Source organism: Cynocephalus volans, chromosome X (assembly GCF_027409185.1).
Source record: "Cynocephalus volans isolate mCynVol1 chromosome X, mCynVol1.pri, whole genome shotgun sequence".
Taxonomy (NCBI): Eukaryota; Metazoa; Chordata; class Mammalia; order Dermoptera; family Cynocephalidae; genus Cynocephalus; species Cynocephalus volans.
Genome location: NC_084478.1, coordinates 171,401,444 through 171,423,001, shown reverse-complemented (window position 1 = coordinate 171,423,001; position 21,558 = coordinate 171,401,444). Strand labels below are relative to the sequence as shown.

The 21,558-nt window shown below is 40.9% G+C and overlaps 1 protein-coding gene across 1 annotated transcript; it reads right to left on the bottom strand.

The window, feature by feature from the left end:
• Window positions 1-429: 429 nt before the first annotated feature.
• LOC134368587 (phosphatidylinositol-binding clathrin assembly protein-like) lies at window positions 430-14,666 on the bottom strand. The gene is made up of 11 exons (XM_063085013.1): window positions 14,470-14,666; window positions 14,311-14,399; window positions 13,001-13,143; window positions 10,854-10,929; window positions 9,673-9,775; window positions 9,420-9,513; window positions 9,185-9,296; window positions 8,176-8,282; window positions 7,278-7,319; window positions 1,845-1,921; window positions 430-613 (listed from the first exon to the last, which is right to left on the bottom strand). Exons 1-11 carry the CDS (start codon window positions 14,664-14,666, stop codon window positions 430-432), a joined length of 1,224 nt encoding a protein of 407 aa, XP_062941083.1.
• Between the last annotated feature and the right edge of the window lie 6,892 nt (window positions 14,667-21,558).

Sequence of the window (21,558 nt, the reverse complement as noted above, 5' to 3'; positions counted from 1 at the left end):
GGCACTCCACGGACGACAGGCGCCCTCCCAGCCGCAGCGGGACCGTGAGGCACAGGCAGGTGTCTGACGACGAGCTCACGGCGTGACTCCCTTTCCCGATGGCGCACCCTGTTGGACATTAGAGTGGGGTCAGTGCAGCGCGACCCGAAGGTCCCGCCAGTCACAGCCGGCGCCGCGCTGTCGGGCGCTTTTCCTCCAGGGGTGCAAACTTGCCTTCCGAGTTTCCTCTGAATTCAAGCTTCAGTTTTGGCTAAATCTCCTCTCTTTTTCTTGGATCCATAATGATTCTTTCTGGCAAGAAGTTTTCTTTGGCTGAGCAGTGCCACCTCCAGCTGCTACAGGTGAGGGTCGCGCTGGGGCAATAGGCTGCTTGTTCACAGACACACACGACACGGTCAGACCCCGAGCAAGCGCGCTGAACGACACGCTTCAGGTTGCAAGCACGGGCTCCTTAACAAACCGTTTTGTGCTGGCGAGATCCGGCCCCGCTTCCTGCAACTGCTTTATCTGCACGACGTGCGGCTGCTTCCTGGCCTCGAGTGTCCAGCACTGAGTAGAGCCCGGCTGTGCCTGCGCTTCTCCCGCACGCTCCCTCTCAGCGACCGTCGTCTTGCTTTTCACACGAGCACCTGCTGTTCACACTGCAGTTGCTCTGTCCTCTTGGAAGTGAGCTTGGCAGTGATTTAAAAATGCCAGTGGTTTTAATCTAGCAGTGTGCAAACTGGGAATTTTTCTAGTACAGTCCACGTAGCGGTGCCACAGGCTGGGAAGCCAGGAGCAAGTGTGATGTGCAGCTTTAAAGGGACCACTGCGGAAGAGTTTGCCTTGTGCACTTGGCTTTGATCGGTACATGCTGTAGCCAGTTGGGCAGAGGATACACTGCTGTTCAATGCTTATTGTGCAAAATGTAACCCGAAATGAATAATGTATTTTAAGTGCTACCTACATTAACAAAATGTAAGTTATTGAAAAAATAAAAAAGAGAGGGATAATATAAACCAATGACAATCAACAAAACCTCAAAAAAGTGGAATGAATGAATAATACATAAACTTTGTAGGAATTCTAGACAATACAGAAAAGGACAAAAAAGAAGAATGACATCAACCATAATTGTCACATTCAGAAATAACTAATGTAAACATTTTGTATTATTCAATTTGCATGTATAACGCATACATAGAGTATACATGTGTGTGTATATGTGTGTACGCACACACACGCACGTCTGAAATGTTACTATGCACACTGTTAGGTGAATGAACAGTTTGCCATGCCATTAAACAATCTTCTACAACAGTTGTTCTCACTAGAAGAGCCCCTAGAGGAGTGCTGTGGACTGATGTCCCCCAAAACTGAGTCCACATCATGACAGTGAAAAGAGGGCGGGAAATCCTATTATGGTAATTCAAAGGTGGGGTCTTGAAGAAGTGATTGGACTGTAGGACCACACCATAGTGAATGGATTAATAATAGTGGTCACAGGCATGGTTCGGAAAGCATTATTACATAACAGAGTCTCTCTCCCTCTGCTCCACCATTTTCTGCCATGTGAGACCCCGGCATTGCTATAATTCTCCACCAGAGATCTTCACCACATGTGTTCCCTAGACTTTTGACTTAGTTTCTTTGGGAAACATACACTCTTGTGAAGAGTCTGGAATCCCGCAAAAGACTGAAACCTCCATTCCATACCATCATTTACAATAGCTGAATAGTATTCCATCATATAGCATTCATAACCCATAGTTTTAGTTCATCTCATATTTTTAAACATTTAGAATGAGAAAATTTATTTAGAGGGAGACAAAATTAACCTATATTAAAGATAGTTATTAACTCACCTGCAAGGTGGTGAAATGTTTTTCTCTTCCAAAGAAGCTAAATGCTGTTTTAGTGCTTCAAGGGAACTCCGGGGTGGCTAAAAACAGTTATGAAAGATTTATTTTCTGATACTTTTAGAAAAATCATACTCTCCTACATGATAAACATATTTTGAACAAAAATTAAGATACCTCTATAGCAAATGCATTAAAGCCAAAAGGAAATTTATTATTAAAAGTATCATCTTGGTATCAAGTCAAATTCTCAAACTATGCTTTGAAATAAAAATTTTAAAACAACAACCAAGACTCTTAAAATTATCAAAGGACAACTAAAATACCTATCCCTCAAGAAGACATTAGGCTTGAAATAATTCATTATTCATGGTTCCTTCACAAGTCAACAGATCAGTAGGTAAAACCTAGTGGAGAAGAGGTAGAGCGGGGAGAGAAGGCAACAGAGAGATAGAGAAACAACAACAAAAAGAGGGACGGAGAATCTCACTCATATTAGCAAATTCATTATCACGCATATGAAGAGAAATCCAGGTGTCGCCATGGTCTTCGGTCTCTGCTAAAATGTCCCCTCTTCAAGAGGGATTTCCTTGACTACCAACAGTTTCTTTAAATTTTTTTTTTCAAAGCATTTATTTTTAGTGACATTACAGATTTCTTTGTATATTTATTGTCTGTGTCCCTGCAATAGAATATAAGCTCCATGAAGGCAGGGATTTTGTCTGTTTCATTCACTGATGAATCTTACGTGCTTGGCACATAGTAAATCCTTAATTAATACAGTTGACCCTTAAACAACACGGGAGGTTAAGGGTGTTGACCCCACATAGTCAGCTGAAAACCTGTGTATAACTTTCACGCGTCATTACTGTGGAACCCACACATAGGAAAAGTTGGCCCACCTTATACATGGGTTCTGAATCCTGGGAATACTGCACTTTGCCCTGCAGTTTGGTTAAACCCACTGTTGCAGAACCCGCATGTAAGTGGACCCTCACAGTTCAAACCAGTGTTGTTCAAGGCTCAAATGTATTTGCTGAGTGAATGTGGGTGTATCTTTTTGTTCTCCATTTCCATTAAAACATAAGGCCCATTCCCCACCAGGGTTCTATATCCCGCCATCTCCCTCCTGATCCACTCACTCTCTATTCAAGAAAATAATTATTAATAATTTACTATACACTACGTACTAGGGACACAGCCATTGGAGGGCTTTTAAGTGAGGGGTGAAATAATCAGATGTGTATTTTGGACGTTATCAGACCTGAATTATGTAAAACAAACGGCAGAGGGCTGATTCCTACCAAATTTTAGATGTGTCTTCAATGCACCCCCGTCTCTCCATCCTGCCACTACACCATCGTTCTAGCTCAGACTGTCACCGTCTCTCCCCTTCCCACTCAGTGTCGTACTGTAAGTGAGAGGCGAGGTAGAGGGTATCAAGGAGGGGATGGGGACAGAGGAAGACCAGCAGATTTGGGGAAAAGATGAATCATATAAACTGCTGTGCTGGCAGTGGGAAGAAGGCTTAACAAAGAACTACTCACAAAGGTGTGTGGGGGCAGAGGTAAGGGCCAATTCTGAGGGAATAAATAACAAAAATAAATAACAAAAGTTATCAGTATTTGAACGACGTTGGTTGGAAACATTATTTTTTTTTTTTCAGCTGATTTGCTTTCAGACAATCCACCGCCAGCTGTAAATCTGTGGAAACTGTGCCACGCAATCTTAGTGAACATGATTAGCAGAAAACTGCTTAGAAATACCAAAAACGTAAAAAGCACCAAAGTGCTGGCTGGTTAGCTCAGCTGGTGAGAGCATGGTGCTGATAAAATGCACCAAGGTGCTTTACATGAAAAGAGGAGATGTGAGGCTGTAATACCTCCTTCGTGAGGCACAGTCACCCTCCAGCCACCAATAGCACAGAAACGCTGGGGTAACTGTAGGAAAATGCATCTGGGCATGTGTCGGGGTGGAACCGTCCAGCAGGTCCCCACGTTTATGCCCCTGGAGCTCTGAGGTGGATTGTGGCCCAGAAATGTATGTTTGAACTACTTTCGTGAAAAAGGAAAACGCATCCGATTGCAGACAGAGCAGACCCTGCTATGTGCATTTGCAGGAGTCACGTCCAGCAGGAATTGCAGGGAATGGCTGAAAGGAGAGGACTCACACAGACAGACACACAGCCAGCTGCTCACGGAAGGAGGCTCGGTGACTCCCAGACGATGGCAAAGTCAAAGCAGAAAGGACTGACGGATCAAGAAGATGAGGGAGATTTCCTCTTAAGAAAGACCAGATGCAGAAGGGATCTCTAAACTGGTGAGCAGTTTAAACCTAGCAGGTTAGCTTCGATTCACGTTAAGTAACAAGTGTCAGAAGCACAAGGAGAAACTGGCCGATCCGCAGTCACAGAGCAAGACCTTCACGCTCCTCCGTGGGATCCAGCAGCAGGTTGGCTGAGAAAGCCCCTTGAAACTGTGCACGGTTTTGAGCAGACCTCTCTCGAGGAGACTGACTGAGGGGGGCAAAGTGGGGCTGCCTCAGTTCCTGCCTCCCTGCTGTCCCACGTAGCCCTGCATGTCACTCCATTCCAGGGCTTCCAGGACAGCCCGGGAAGCACGTCTTCACAGGAGCAGTTCTGCCGACTGCTGAAGGCCACGACAAATGACTTTCTGCACTGGCTGAGGGCCAGGGGCCAGCGTACTGATAAGGAAGCTCTTCCAGTACAAAGAGTTGATTTACGGAGCAGTGAATTGGGATCTGGATGGAAGTTTGCTAACAAGGCCCCTGGCTGCCTTTTGCAGACTCTCCCGCAGCCATCTAGTTTGTTTTTGATTCAGGGATCCTGAGGAGTGGAGCTGAGGTAAGGAGGAGAGAGGGTGGCCCAGTGGAAAATGTCACCCTCCAACTCAGGTTACTCCTCCTGGCAGAGGTCCCCTTGGAGCTCAGGCCACAGGTGCTGGTCAGTTCATGCTCGTCTGTGCCCAGCAATGGCTGAGGCCGTGGTTCTCGGTAAAGTTCCTCTTCCTACCTCCAGCACATCCCTCAGGGAAGCAAGCTCGATGCAGAGAAAACTCAGAGGACTACATTCTGTGGACATCTAGCCATGCTTCTGCAGTCTCTGCTTCATCTTTTTCAGGAACCCAGGGGCTGGGATTGTGTCTCATTCATTATAGCTGAGGAGGGGTCAAGCCCTATTGTTTGTGAATCGATGCTGAGTGAAACCCGCTGGTTACGGTGCCATGGGGCCATGAAACTCCGTCTTCTCCCCTACTACTAACCCAGGCATTGTCATTGTCGCTGTGTCTCCCCACCACTGCTCATCTGACTTCCCATTCGAGAAGCTGGGCGTTATTTCACCCAAAAGTGCTTTTCATTATAGACTGATCTGTGTGATTTGATGTCTGTGCACAAGTCCCTTTTGATTTATCTGTACATGAAGGAATGTTTGTACTGTGAAGCATCCAACAGAAACTGCCCCTTCTCTGCCACCAAATCGAACACTTTGTCTGCGTCTGCAATTATCCTTCCTTCCTTGCCTCCTCTCTCTTCTTATTTGAGATCATTGCTTCCATTTGTGCTCTGGATCCAATACCCTCTCATTCCCTGAGAGATCACGTTCAATCTACTGCCCCTCTCTCCTTCCACTTCTCCACCCTCTCTCTTCACAGGCTCCTTCTCGTACACATCACTGCCATGTGAACCAGGCACTGTGTGAGCACTCCTCATGCGTTATCTCAGAGAGTCCTTCGTTATCCCAGTCCCATCCAAGGCAGGTCTGTCATGCCAGGGCCTCATATATGAGATGGGGACAGCTGAGGGGATGGCTGTGAAAGTCCTGAATCTCCAGGTTCCTCAGAAACCTTGCAGCCTCCTTTGTGGGAGGTAAGGAGGCTTCTACCCAACAAGTTACACGCCCCATCAAGATTTGCCCCACCTCCCCTCCTGGACTCTAGGCCTAGAACTAGAGTTAAACCACTGCAAAGCTACGCTGGAGACATGCCTCTGAAACAGCACCCACCCACCCTTCAAGCAGAATAGTAAATAAAATCAAGGTTGCCTTCCACAAGGATGGCAGAAATTAGTGCCAATCTTACAGACATAAATGATGCAGATGTGATAGTCCCCATCCCCATCAAAACCAGTCAGGCCCTGGAGAATGACAAACGACAGCAAAATCAAGTAGGAACCCAATTGCAGCCACTGTGCCAGCCTCTATAGTTTCTTTGGTAGAGGTGACTTAACACAGCCTCAGGTACATGCTATGTGGTTATTGGTTTGGTGAATGTGCTGCGTTCCAGTGTGAATCAGAAAGAGGTCACAGGCGAATGGAACGGACAATGGTTACGTTTATAGTTCGGACCCAGGGCTAGGTGAACTCTCCCACCTGCTGTCATAATATGGTCGGAAGAAGTCTAGACCTGCTGGTCACCCCTCAGAACCTCAAATTGATCCACTGTATCCATGATGTCATTAGAACAGGATCAGATGAGCAGGAGGTGGGTAGCAGAGTGGACTTGGGAAAGATACACATTTTTTTCACAGTGGTAAAATTTGTAGGGTTCCAGTGGTCAGAGGCCTACCAGGACGTCCCATCCAAAATAGACGATGAAGTATTTCAGTTTGCACCTCGCACCGTGAAAAAGAAAATGTGACACCTAGTAGGCATCTTTGGGTTCTGGAGACAGCATATCTCCACACCAGGAAACATTGCTTTAGCCCAAATCCCAGGTGACCTAAAAGCCTACCACTTTAATTTGGGGCCCAACGTAGGCAAGGGCTCTGTAGCAGGTCGAGGATGGGCCAGAAGCCCTGCTGCTTAAACCCCAGGGTACGTCTGGGATGGAGCACAGACAGGTCCAGAGGGGTAAGCAGGCTGCACAACCCCATCCACACCTGCTGCACTGCCACCTCTACCTCAGGTCACACCCATGGCCATGTGGGGGACCCCTGATGACCAGTTGCTGGGGGAGGAAAAAGCTTGAGTTCATTTGAATTTTACAATATTGCTATGAGATAGGCGAGAGCATGACACCTATTTCGCAGTTGCAGAAACAAGGAATAGACGAAGGAAATGAGTTGCTTGAGTTCACACACTGAAAAGTTGACAAGACAGCCCTCAAACCTAAGTTCGTTATCCCAAATACCTGACTGTTTCCACTGACCGGTGCTGTCCATTTTAAAAGCATGGTCGATTCGTTATACCACGCGTTGCCATATATATGACGTGCATGGAAAGATTTGTATTATCTTTTAATTCTATTTTTCCATAATCTTTCTGAAGTGCCCTTGTATATGTATGTTATTGATGGGGAAATTAAAATACACACACATTTAAGTATATGGCAAAGAATGGAGTCTCAGATGATGATTAATATAAATAACAAATGAACATAGAGAAAAAAGGTCTACTTAAAAGCGCAGGACAGATACACTTACCTGAGTAAGATTTGGAATGTTGCTCTGGTCAATTCCAACTTGCTGAATTCACAAAAAAAAGGGGGCGAAAAGTATATATTACAGCAGGGAATGGCACCAAAAAAATTAACTGAGAGACTGTTGTGCACACAAAAGAGAAAACACCCCCCAGGGCACGATGCCTTCCTGGGGTGATGCCCATCTAGAGCAAGAAAAACATGTCAGGCTGAAGGATGCATTGGACACTTAAGCACAAACTTCTACTTGTCCTAACAGTAGACTCTGAAAGAAAAGTCTTGCCAGATACTGAGTCTTTGCTGTTTGGAGAAGAGCTAAGCTGTATTTTGGATATGGTGCAAATGTGTTCTAATTTTCCAAGTAGTCAGAAGTCAGCCACTATTCATGCTGTTGTTCTCCTGTGGATAATATGTCTTTGTTCTCTTGGTTTCCAGAAGTTTGACTGTCACTTGCCTACGTGTGGTTCTCTTTGTAGTTATCCTGCTTGGGGTCTCCAGAGTGTCATCACCTTATATGTTTCTTTCTCTCTCTGATCACAGTCCTGTTCTACCTCTTGTCCACTGTTTAAAAAGACTTACATCATATATATTTTCGTCCAGTTCTAGAGTTTCTGATGAGAGGGGAAACTTGGTACTGCCTATCCTCACGGCTGCAAACAGAAGTCCTTGTAAGATTGCTTTTTAGCACAAGTGCATTGCAAATGTGCTCAAAAAAAAAAAAAAAAAAAGCGAAGTACCTAATTTTAGCTTTTAGTTTTACTATTTTCAAAGTAGTTAAAACTACTACCAATTTCTGTGTATCTGTGTAGTGATGTGGTTGGGGGAAGAGGTATAGCTACACCTGACACTGAACTAATGCAGAAAACAGCAGAAAGGCCTTGGATAGAAACGGATTTCTGTACCTCTGCAACCTCCAGGAACTGTGTCAATTTGGTTGTTTTTCCGAGGAAGTTCATGTAAATCCCCAAACTCTCCTCGCACTGGTTCTTCCTCATGTCAAAAAACTTGTCTAAAAATAGAAAAAAAAAATTAGCAGGAAGCAGCCAATGTTGTAGCGATTTTCAAGTTTCACTCCATTCTACTCTATTTTAAGCTGATTCTGTATATGATTTTAACCTGTTCAAAACAATCATAGTTTTGATCCACTTATTTTCTGCTTGAACAAGCACAAATAGCACTGTTCAATCCCTGGAATCAACAGATTTTTACAGATTAAGTCCTGTATAACAAACACTAGTGCTGGGAATATGCATGGAATTTAACAGCATACACGGATAGTTTAGATTTAAATGTCTCCAACTTCTGGTCTATAGTCTTTGTGATTAACAGCAAGCTCTGAAACTCTCTGAGGAAGGTGCTGTGTTTTCTACTCTTTTATAACCCTATAAATGTACTAGGCATTTCTTCAGTTTAAGAAAAGAGCTTAAATTCCCATCAATAAAGTTGGGAAAATGCTTGCAATGAAATGAACCATTCATTAGGTCTAAATGATGACAGAAATTTCCTGAAAAGCCTACAAAATATGCTTGTATATAATCTATAACAGTAACTTATGTAATTGACTTTACCTTCTTATAAAAGTCAGAGCTGTCTTATTTGACTTTGGTGGAAATGGGCCTTAATGTGTACTGCATAAACATGGCAACCTAGTTGATTCCCTGGTAAATTTCCCAGAAATATCAGTTAACATGTGTATAAAAATGGAAAAGCCTTGTGGCTAATTCGACAAATAATTTTTAACCAAAAAAACAATGTAATATCTCATTGTTTAAAAATACACATGAGCCTGTAAGGACTCTCTATTTTAAATCTAAAGCAAATATGAGTCTGAATGTAGAGGTAAAAGATTTTCACAAATAAAGTATTTTTACCATCTTATCTTTTAAAAATATTGTTTATTCTTTATCCTACCTAGCAGATTAAGGATCCCTTCATTATAGGCTGCAAAGAGACGAAGAGCATCTCTAAAGAGAAGCATAAAAGCAGCACGTATTATACCATTAGTTAGTTCATCAGGATTTGCCTGAAAATTAAATAAGAGTCATCAATTACCACCACAGTTAAAAAAATCCTTCTCCCATCTACAGTTAAACAATGATATTGACTGATATTAAAGGGAAAAAAAAAGGATTTCTAAAGTTCTTACATTAAAATTAAGAAGAGCATCCAGCTGGGTTTGAATAACTGGAAGCGTCTTTAGCAGCTGTTCAGTACTCATAGCTCTTATCACACCGTCTCTCCTATAAAAGATAAAAGAAATTTATAAACATCAAAAATTAAGAATTTGAAAAGCACTGTGACATCAGCATCTTAACACAGAGCTGTGTTTTTGACAAACTACAAAGCAGACCACATATGTGTCAGTATTTCTTGCTTACAAACTAAGGATAATTACTGACCCTCTCTTGCTTTTTGTAACGTCAGATGCCATCAGTCTGTATGCGAGTGACTTTTCATTCAAATACCTGCTGTACCGTCTGATGAAGGCTGACATCGTATAACCTAAAAATAAAATATTTGATTATTTCCAATTCAACCAATACAACTATTTATAATACACCAATATGCAAAGACTTATCATTCCACATTTACCCGTACGCCTCAGCAATGTCTCTGTAAGCACAAAAGGTAGAATGGCCTTTATTCATCATCTAGTCCCACCTTCCTCAAATTTTCTGTTAAAGATTATTTTTTAGTTACTGAAAGACTTCATATCACCCCATGATGTGGTGTTGATAGTGATATTCCTGAACAGAGGGAACAGTTGAACTTTCCCAGCTCCTTTCACATTTCCACAGAAACGGCTGTAAATTCTCGGCACTTTCCCATCGCCACCTCCCCTTCTCCAGCCTTCCTCCAATTAGCAAATGACCCTGACCCCAACTTCATAGAGAAAATGGAGAAAGAAAGGCCATGGGAGAAACCCAATTTCTGGTTACCTTGATTCATTTACTCAGTTTATTCATTCCTTCACCATTGTTGAGTGCTCACTATGGGTGAGGCTCTGCTAGGTGCTGGAAGTTCAGCAGTGAATAAAATAGACAAAAATCCCTGCTCTCATAGCGCTTACATTCCAATGGAGATTGTCAGACAATTACGCAAAAATAACATAAAATAAAATAAAAAGGAAAACACAGAACACAGGCAATTAGTTGGTAAGAAGTGGCAAGAATAAAACTCAGGCCGAGAGGTGGCATAAAGGTGTGCTGCAGTTTTAGGCAGGCTGGACAAGGCCTCACTGAATAAAGACCTGGAGGTTTCATTAACCTTTTTTCCTCTAGCACATAGCATATTCTTAGTACGCAGTCAAAAATGCATTATACCAATGAACTTAGGGATTATTCACCTTTATAAAAAGTGCACCGCACCACACACTAGTTAGGTTGTTTGTTGATTTATTTATTTACTTATGGAACAGGTACTTTCATACACAAATAGAGACTTTTTTTGATTGCAAGTGACAGAAACCCAACCCAAGTTGGCTTAAAATAATTGAGACCAATTTTCTTAACTAGCCAGGGTTTTCAGAACTTTCCCCTCCTTGACACATGGAAACATTTCCATCAAGGACCCATCTTACCTTCTATGACGCTTATATCCAGGAAGCTGTGTAACGTGAAGAAAGAGGGTCGAGATGCAAGATGTTGGATGAAACGCTGTGAGACAAATGGGCCGAATCCTAAAATTAGTTTCTGGACACAAAGCTAGTTTATGAATGAGTTTGCCCTTATGAATGTATATTTGACAGAGTTCTGCCATGCAGGTTCTATCTATTTCAGGAGTACTGATTAAGTTAGTCACGATCACATTCTGGGCTGGCCAGTACAAGCATTCGCTGTGCTGTCAGTTACCCTCTGTTTACCTAGTCCCCAAATTAACAAGGGGTTAAACATGAAAGTTCATGTGAATACACACCTTTCCTCCAAGACTTTCTTTCTAGCCATTTCCCCCTTTTGATTTTGAATAATTGTAAGTTACAGAGAAGTACAAAGAATAATAGGATACATCTGTGTACCCCACTATCTAGAAATGAGAACTGCTCAGTTTTTGACATAACTGCTTCCAGTCTATTTTTAAAATAAAAGGAATAAAGTATTACAGAAAAAGCTCACGTACCCTTTGCCCTGTTCCCAAGGCCAATTTCCTTTTTCTCCTACTACTAGAAGTAACTGATGTCATAATTTTTAACATGCTATCTTTAAAGTCTATTTTCTTTATAGTTTCATATGTATTTGTTCCATGGACAAATATTGTGTGTATGTTTTAAAATTTACATAAATGTTATTGTACTCCAAATGTCATTCTATAACTTGCTTCCTCGATTAGCATTGGTTTTGAGATCTAGCCTTGCTGGTATACATCCCATTTAGTGTCATATAGTATTTCACTGTATAACCACACCTCATTTTACCTGTTCCCTACTGATGAAAATGTAGGTGATTTCCAGTTTTTCGTTATTATAAATATGCTGTGAGAAATAGATTTGCTGGGTCACCAGCTGGGTGATTTTGTTGAATGCGTCCCAGTGTTCTCCTCTCCACACTGATAAACTACACCAGCTAGTAATTTACACATCATCTGCAGGGTATTTCCCATTTCCTCAGTGTCTTCCCAACTCTTTATTCTGTCAGAAATCTTAAATTGTGCTAATCTGAACATGTTCTCAGACATGCTATCGGACATGAATTAGCTGTCAGACATTCTGGTTTCCTTTTCTGTGAACTGTTGGGTTCTTTCGCTCATTAGTCTGTTGTATTGCCTTTTCCTTACAATGATGTATTCTGAATATTAATCTTTGGTCTGTAATATACATGTCGCAAATACCTTCTTTCAACTTTATGGTGTCTTCCCGACTTGAATGTCATAAGCACATTCTACATTTTTTTCAGTTTCAAAATTTAGTTTTTTGCCTTTCGATATTTCCTCCATGTGGAGTTTATTTTTGTATATAAAGTAAGATAAGGATCTCATTCTATTTCTTCCGTAGGGATGCCATTTGTGCCAACAGACTTTCTTGTAATTATTTCCCCCTTACTTTCTCCTGCATGTTTTTAGTGCCAACTAGCTCATATATAAGTAGGGTTTCATTTCTGAGCTCTCTATTAAGTTCCATTTATATATACGTTCTGTTTTTCCCAATACCCTACTGTGTAATTACTATCGCTTTATAAATTTCAAAATAAAGCCAATTTCTAAACCCTAATTTTTAATGCGATTTTACTGAGACAAATTGTAAATTTAAAATAGAAAATGATAAGTAATTTAATGCTATAGAGCATTTCAGGTGTTCTATGGAACACTAAAAGTATGTGCCTATGGGGAGAGGAGGACAGGTGATGATATCACACACTCAGGTGTACAGTTTCCCTTGGCAAAGTAAAGCAGTTATGCAGTAATACATTTTAAAGTTTTTTTGGGGGGGAGGGTTTAAATCATCTAAAGGATTAAGAGAAATACCCACTCTATTATCCACTTTATTACCCAATGGCTACTTTACCAGTGGCTAAAATGGCATACCTCAAGTAATACTAATGACAAAGATGCATTCATTAATAAAAACAGAAAAAAACATTTTTAATACTGCTATTCACTTCCCCCACTTGTCACTAACAAAAGCAAAAGGTAATACGCCCTTGACAAAGCAGGAACATTTCGCACTTGCGTGCACGCAGTCTATTGTACCAGAAGGAAGGGAAGGCCTCCCGCTGGAGCGCACAGCACACTCACCTCATTTCCGTGGACCATGAGATGATGCACAGTAACCAGAGCTTTGAACACCACCACCCAGTTACTGCTCCTCGTTTTCCTATGAAGAACATCAGCCAGATGTTGAACGCTCATATTTGTTTCATTGATGTACTGTATTAGATCTAAATTAGAGACAGTGACAAGCATTAAAATACAGACAGAAAGTTTTTGAAAAGAAAATTGGTCATTTTAACTTAAAGACAGATGCAGTCAAATCTCAGAGAAATGACAAAGGAATAATCAAAAACATTTTCTTCATTACATATATTACCATCTGTACTGATATGTGTTACCTGATATGAACACCTGTTTACCCTCTTATCCTCTACACTCGATGAGAGCAGGGACTGTGTCCATTTCAGTCACCAAGACCTAGCACAGTAGATGGCCCATAAAGGTTATGGTAAATACTTGTGAAATGAATGAATAGTACTCAAGAAGGGAAGTAACATACCCAAGGTCATACACGTAAAATTGCAGAGCTGGGATTTGTAATTAGATTTGTTTGAGTCCAGAGAGTCAGCTTCTACCAGTGTCATTACCGACTCTCTCAAGGGAAGTGTGTAACTACTGCTCATCCCTTAGGTCCCAAGAAGCCATTTCTGGAACATGACGTCATCATCCAGGGTTTGTCATAGATATTTCCCCAGAATCTAGCACACAGGCTGCCCAGAATAGTGCTTAGCAAACTTCAAAAACATATGTATAATGGAACTTAATCTGTTTAACTTAGTAAACAGTGAGCTGCTATAACACATGCACATTATGATGATGATGAGAAGGTAAAACGTCAGCAGGTAAGTACAGATTAAGTCAATGGATAGTTTTTAAGCAAAATACCAAAGTGAAGTGGTGATCAAAGTGTTAGTCAGCTGCGAAGGCTTCAGAGCAGGAGGATTCATGCGCGTTGCCAGCAGCACGTGTTGCTTATGAAATCAGGGCTCACTACAAGCTCAAGCAATGGACTGTGGGCCTGGCCTGGGAATCTTTAACAGGTCCCCTCAAGAATGAAGACCCCTCCCCTTCGCATCACACACAGGAGCCCAAAGGTGCTGCTGGGGACACTCTAAGGCCTGTGTACTCAACTCACAGGTCCTGGCTGAGCAGTGCCCGTGGGAGAACTGACTCCGCAGATGTCACGGTTTCTACACAAACGGGCCGGGGTGGCCTTGGCAAGCGAGAACCTTTGCAGAAGCGTGGGTGCTGCCCCCTTGTCTCCTACCTAAGTTCCCTGAATAATTTCTAAATATTTCGGAATTGGACATAAAAACCGCCAGTGGTTCTTTCACGTGCTTCGAGACGATTGGAAGTGAGAATCCACACGACGCCTCGCGTGCGGGTGTCGCCAGGGGGAGGCTGGCGGGAGCACGCCGGGCACCTGCGTTAGAGGGTCCCCCAGCCCTGGACGGCAGGAGCCGCGCGAGCTGCCCAGCCCGGACGCTACTTACAGGCCAAGTGTTTCGGCTTGGGCTCCCTGGGCTCTTTGGGGGTCGCCTGGAGGGCAGCCTTGGATGCAGAAGACCCCATGAGTGTGGCGCGGGCTGCCCTCCTCTTCCACGTAAGCGTGACTGGCACCCCTAGATGAGGACGCCGAGGTGAAGGCCTGGTCCTGCAGGTGGCGCTCACCACACGACGGTTCCTTCATGCAGCCTGACGTAGACCCCTGGCATTATGAGGTGGGACCAGAACTCACGAGGTGCCAGGATTCTGCCGGAATGATGGGAAAGGTGGCGCAGGGGCAAAGGAGGGTGGTGCCAGGCACACGCTCAGATTCGGAGGGCAAGGTTCGGGCTGGGGACGGGGCACCTCCAGAGGAGGCGATTTCCATAATCCACGGCCAGTGACACGCACCAGACATATTGAAGAACGTTCTGTGCTCTTTCGCACCCCTAGTGGAAGGTCAGTCAGCTACCAGGGTTATAGAGCCCCTCTCTGCTGCGCATGCCCGAGCACTGGATTTGCATAAACCAGCCGCTTGTGGTCTCGTTTTCCCGGTGTTCGTGCTGAAAATAGGTCTAGGTCTACCTAGCAAGGGTAACTTTTCTCTAGGGGTGGGCCTAGAGGAAAGCCTGAAACCCTGGGGAATGGCTTGTGACCTAGAGGTGGGTCCTGTAACTAGAGCCCAGGGAAACTGAGCACCTCCTATCTCACTATTACTGGGTGGAGTGTTCTAATTAAATCGGTATTACACTTCCTGATATTGTGTCACAGATAACTAACACGGTTTTTATTTTTTAGAACCCCCCCCCCCCATATTTAAGTTTGGAGAGTTTCTTTTGCTATGTCTCCAAGTTTACTGATCTTTTCTTCCGCAGAGTTTAATCTGTTGTTAATCCCACCCAGAACACGCTGCATTTCTAATATTGTATTTTTCATCTCTAGAAGTTCCATTTAGTTCTTTTCGTAACCTTTTGTTACTCGCCTCATTATGTTCACGTTTTCCTTTAAACCTTGGGTTTATTCATAATAGATATAATCGTTATTTTAAAAGGCTTTTCTGCTAATTCCACCACCTTTGACATTTTGAGGTTTGTTTCTATTGACTTATTTTTGCCTTCTGTGTGGGTCACGTTTTTCTGCTTCTTCCTGTGCTAAGTAATTTCTAATTGGATGCCAGATAGTGTTAATTTTGCTTGGCTGAGGTTTGTATTTTGATGTATTCCTTTAAAGAATGCTGAAGTTTGTTTAGACATACAAATACATGACTTTCAAATCAGTTTTATCCATCCAAGGCACGTTTTCTTAAATAGCTTTATTGATATCTAATTCAGATATCATACCATCTCCCCATTTAATGTACAATTTAATAGTTTTTAGTACATTCATAGAGTTGTACAACTATCAGCATGATCAATTTACATCTGTTGAGTTGATCATGTGGTTTTTGTCCTTTATTCTTTTAATACAATGTATTACATCGATTGATTCTTGTGTGTTGAACTAACCTTGCACTCGGGATAATTCCCACTTGGTCATGGATATAATTCTTTTCAAATGCTGCTGGATTACGTTTGATAATATTTTGTTTAGGAATTTTGTATCTATATTCGTAAATAATATTGGGGTGTCTACTTTTCTTATGATGTCTTCATCTGGTTTTGGCATCAGGGTGGTATTGGCCTCATAGAATAAGCTGGGAAGTGTTTCCTCTTCTGTTTCTGAAGAGTCTGTGAAGAATTGGTGTTAGTTCTAAATTGATATTAATTTAATCATTTGGTGGAATTCACCAGTGAAGCTATCTGGTTCTGAGCTTTCCTTGGTGGGAAATTTTAAAATTACTAACTTAGTCTCTTTATTTCTCATAGGTCTATTCAGATTTTTTTATTTCTTGATGGGTCAGCTTCAGTGATTTGTGTGTTTCTAAAATTTTTTCTTTTTTTCTTTTTCTTTTTCTTTTTTTTTTTTTTTTTTGTCTTTTTCGTGACCGGCACTCAGCCAGTGAGTGCACCGGCCATTCCTATATAGGATCCGAGCCCGTGGCAGGAGCGTCGCTGTGCTCCCAGCGCCACACTCTCCCGAGTGCACCACAGGCTCGGCCCAAAATTTTTCTATTTTATCTAAATTTATGGGAATAGTTCTCCCTAACAATCCTTTTTCTATTTGTCAGGTTGGTAGTTTTCTCTTCTTTTTCATTCCCAATTTTAAAAATTAAAAATTTTTTTCATAGTCTAGCTAAAGGATTGTCAATTTGGTTGATCCTGTCAGAGAATCAACTTTGGTTTTATTGATTTTTCTCTATTGTTTTTCTGTTCTTTATGTTATTTATTGCCACTCTAGTCTTTATTATATCTTTCACTCTGCTAGCTTTGGGTTCAATTTGCTCTTCTTTTTCTAGTTCCTTAAGGTGGAAATTTGGGCTATTAATTTGAAAGCTTTTCTCTTGTTTAATCTAGGCATTTACAACTATAAATTTCCCTCTGAGCACCTCTTTTACTGCATCTCATAAGATTTCGTGTGTTATGTTTTCTCATAGCATTTTTTATTTTCCCTTGTGATTTCTTCTTTGATCCCATGGGGTTTTAGGAGTTTGTTGTCTAATTTCCACAAATTTTTGAATTTCCAAAATTTCCTTCTGTCACTGATTTCTCATTTTATTCTATTCTGGTCAGAGAACACACATTGTATGATTTCAATCCTTTAAGTTTATTGAGGCTTGTTTTATGGCCTAACATATGGTTTAACCTATGTAATGTTTATGTGCATTTGAAAAGAATGTGTGTCTCATAAGTTGTGTATTAGGTCTAGTTGTTTATTAGTGTTGCTTAATTCTTCTATTTGCTTGTTAATCTTCTACCTAGTTATTCTATCCACTATCGAAAGTGACTGTTAATGTCTCCAATAGTTATTGTCAAATTGTCTATTTCTCCGTTGATTCTGTTTTTGCTTCATATATTTTGGGCTCTGTAGTTAGGTGCATATATGTTTATCATTATCTCTGCAAACAATTTTTAAAAAACAGATTTTGTCTGATATTAGTTTAGCCATTCCAGCTCTTACGGTTGCTGTTTACATGATATATCTTTTCCCATCCTTCTTTTACTTTCAGTTTATTTGTATCTTGGAGTCTGAAGTATGTATCCTATGAACAGCATATTATTGGAACTTTTTAAAATCCATTCTAACAACCCTTTCTCATTGGATCAATTCATTTGCATTTAACATAATTACTGATAAGTTAGGATTTATGTCTGCCATTTTGCTTTTTGTTTTCTATATGTGCTATGTGTTTTCTGATCTTCTATTCCTTCATCACTGCATTCTTTTGTGTTACAGATTTTCTAGTGTACCATTTTAATTCTTTTTTTCTTTACTATAATTTGAATTATTTCTTTAGTGGTTACCCTGGAAATTACAATTAACATCTTAACTTAAAATCATCTACTTTTAATACCCGCTTAATTTCAATCATATACAAAAATGTTGTTCAAATATAGCTGTATTCCCTTCCCCCCTCTTTGGGGCTAATAATGTCATGTGAATTATGTATTTTTACATTCTGAGCCCATCGACATGTTCTATAATTATTTCTTTTTTCAGCTTTCTTCTAAATTAGGTAGGAGCAAAATGTCTGTCACAAACAAAAGTACTACATTTTATATTTATCTAGGTAGTTATTTCTAACACTGATCTTTATTTCTTTATGTGATTTGAGTGACTGTCTAGTGTCCTTTAATTTCAGCCTGAAGAACTCTCTTTAATATTTCTTGTAAGATAGGTCTGCAATCGTGAATTCTCTGTTTTTGTTTTTTTTTTTCTTGGAATGTCTTTATTTTACCTTCATTTTGGAAGGATAATTTTCCTGGATATAGAATTCTTCATTGACACTTTTTTGTTCAGCACTTTGAATATGGGATTCCATTGCCTTCTGGCCCCTGTGGTTTTTTTCTCTTTTTATATTTTATTTTCAAATTTAATTGTACGTATTTGTGGGATACAGTGTGTTGTTTCAGTACATACATATATTGTACCATGATTCATTTAGGGTAGATAACATATCCATCCCCTGAACATTTATCTTCTCTTTGTGGTGATTATGGTCAAGATCCTCTTTTCTAGCTATTTAAAAATACACAGTATAATAGTATTACCTCTAGTCAGCCTAGAACACCAGAACTTATTCTATATAACTGTAGCTTTTACCAGTTAACCCACCACTTCCTCTCCCCCGACCCCCCAACCTCCCCTGCTCTCCCCAGCCTCTGGTAACCATTATTCAACTCTAGTTCTATGAGAACCACTTTAAAAAATAAATTCTCATATGAGTGAGATCATGTGGTATTTGTCTTTCTGTGTGCCTGGCTTACTTCACTAAATAAGATGGTCTCCTGTTCCATTCATGTTGCTTCAAATGACAGGATTTCATTTTTTAAAAGGCTGAATAGTATTCCATTGTGTATATATATTCCATGTGTTTAAAATCCATTCAAATAATATACCTGTAAACACAAAAATAAATAAGAAAGATAATTTTGGATAGAGATATGTGCTAAGAAAGATTTAAAACCAAGAAAATTCTCTCGAGGGAGGTGCCATTCTGTCTGACCATGGAAGGATTAGAAAGAGCCAGCTGTTTATACATCAGGAGGAAATGCCTTCCAGGAAGGGGAACAGCACGAGGAAAGGCCCAGGCAGATCTGAGACTGAATTCTACGCAGCTGGAGCTTTGTAAAGGAAGGGACAAGATTAGGACAAATGGGAAGGTGGAGCCAGATCAGGAGGGTCCCATAGGCTGGGGTAGGAGTTTGGGGCAAAAGAATGCTAACCTCCTAGGGCAGTTGTGAGAACTAAATGAAATACCAAATGGGAAACTCTGAGCAGCTGCTTAACAATGTTAGCTTTTATTCTCACCTGTAGTGGAACCCATCCTTTCTTGGATGTGGAAGCTGATGCCATAGAATCATTGAATTTCAGGACTGGGAGATCGTTTTTCCTAGTTATTCTACCTTTTCATATGTGCGATTTAAAGATCAGAGAGGGTAAGGGACTTATAGAAGTTACACAGGAGCTAATGGAAACTCTGGGCTTTCCAATTTCCTCACTGTCCCTTGAGTTCTTGAACTCAAGTCTGTGCCTAGATCTCTCAGAGGAAATTCCTTGGCCTCTGTTTCTACTGGTGCCACTTCTTTCTGGGGAACAGCCTGGTGTAAAGGATATCCACGGTGCTCTTGAGTATGTCACTTCTCTCTCTCTGAGCCTCAAAGGGTCCACAGACATTAGTCCTCTTTTCTTCTCCCCACCCCCTGCATCCTCCTGAGCACAGAGGCTGGGCTTTGGCTGCAGAGCTGGGAGAAAGGACAAGATATTGACTAGCAGGGACCTGACCCAGCCTGGCCTTTTCAGTATTCCATATTGAAGAGAGTGGTGAGGTTTGAGAGGAAGGCAAAGGGCTAAGGATTGTTTCTGGAATTGAACAGAACAGCACTGCCTTGGTTAATTCAAAGTGAGGCAAGTCTCATGAAAGATGGGTTAGATTGGCCAAGTTCCTGATGGGCATGGGAAGTTCACTTATTCTGGACCTTTAATCCCAGCTGGACTTTCTTCTGGGTCTAGACATCCATAAATACACCTAATAAACCCTTTGAGAGAAGAGCTTTCTATAGCATTTGTGCTCTGTTTTTCACTTAGAGTTTATGGAATACATTATCATTGCTCCCACTTCTTAAGCATCTACTACAGGCTGGGCACTCAGTTCATCACTGAACAGGCATCTCCTATCTTACCCCACAATAATCCTATGAAGTACTTACTAATATTCCTCACGTTGTATAGACAAGAAAAACTGAGGTTGAAAGGTTACTCATGTTGGAGGGAGCTCTGGCTCAAACTCAGGCATGTTTACCTCCAAATAAACCTACAGATTGAAAAGGACACAGGAGCTTATGTGGTCTCCTAACACGAAAGTCTGAGAGTAACCCATAGGTGTGTGCTCCTGTGCTGACATAGGCTGTTCTTTATGCTCTGAGAAATGTACATGTCACAGTTTATAATGCCAACGAGGTATATAAATAAACACAGCATCTTTGATTTTTTTTTCTCACCTTTGAGGCCCAAGAACATAGCTCTGAGTCAGGAAATCTCCCATCTGTATTTGCAGGATCTTGACTGTGAGACCTGTTGTGATCCGATATGTTTGTCTCTCTCTTTCAGCCTCCTTTGTGTTCCTGATGTTGCTCTGGTTTTCCTTCCCATCTGGCCAGACAAGCCTTTGGAGAATGCATATCCATCTTGCAGGCTCACTTTGTATTCTGTAAACTTTCTGTTTGAAAATAAAGGCATTGTCTCTCTGTCAATAAAATGAATGAATGAATAAATAAATAAACCCATTCATCAGCTGATGGACTTTTAGGTTGATTCCACGTCTTGGCTATTGTGAATTGTGTTGTAATGAACACAGGAATGCAAGTTATTTATTGATATATTCATTTGAATTTGTTTGTGCTAGCTACTCCTCTTTTTAAAATCTCATTCTCATGAAATACCTTTTGTATCCATTCACTTTCAGTTGATCTGTGTCTTCATAGGTAAGGTGAGATTTTGGAGGCAGGATATGTTGACTTTTATTTTATAATTCATTCAGCCACTCTGTGTCTTTTAATTGGGGAATTTAACCCACTTGCATTTAGTTATTATTGATATATAGAGACTTGTTACTGCCATTTGGTTATATATTTTTTGCTCGTTGTTTTATAGATTCTTTTTTCACTTTTTCCAGTCTTACTGTTTTACTTGTACTTAAGTGTTTTTCTCTAGTGATATATTTTGATTTCTCACTATTTTTAGTATGTCTATTATAGGTTTCTGTGTATGGATACCATAAAGCTTACAAAAAACAAGCCGTTGTTATAAGATTATTTTAAACTAATAAAATCCTTAATACTTAAGAAAAAAAGAAAAAAAAAAAAACTCTACACTTTGACATTGTTCCCTCCAACTTTTTCACATTTTGTTGTTTTCAAGTTACATTTTTTAAATTATACATTTATTTACTAATTTATTTTTAATTGAAAGATAATTACTTATATATGTTTGTGGGATAC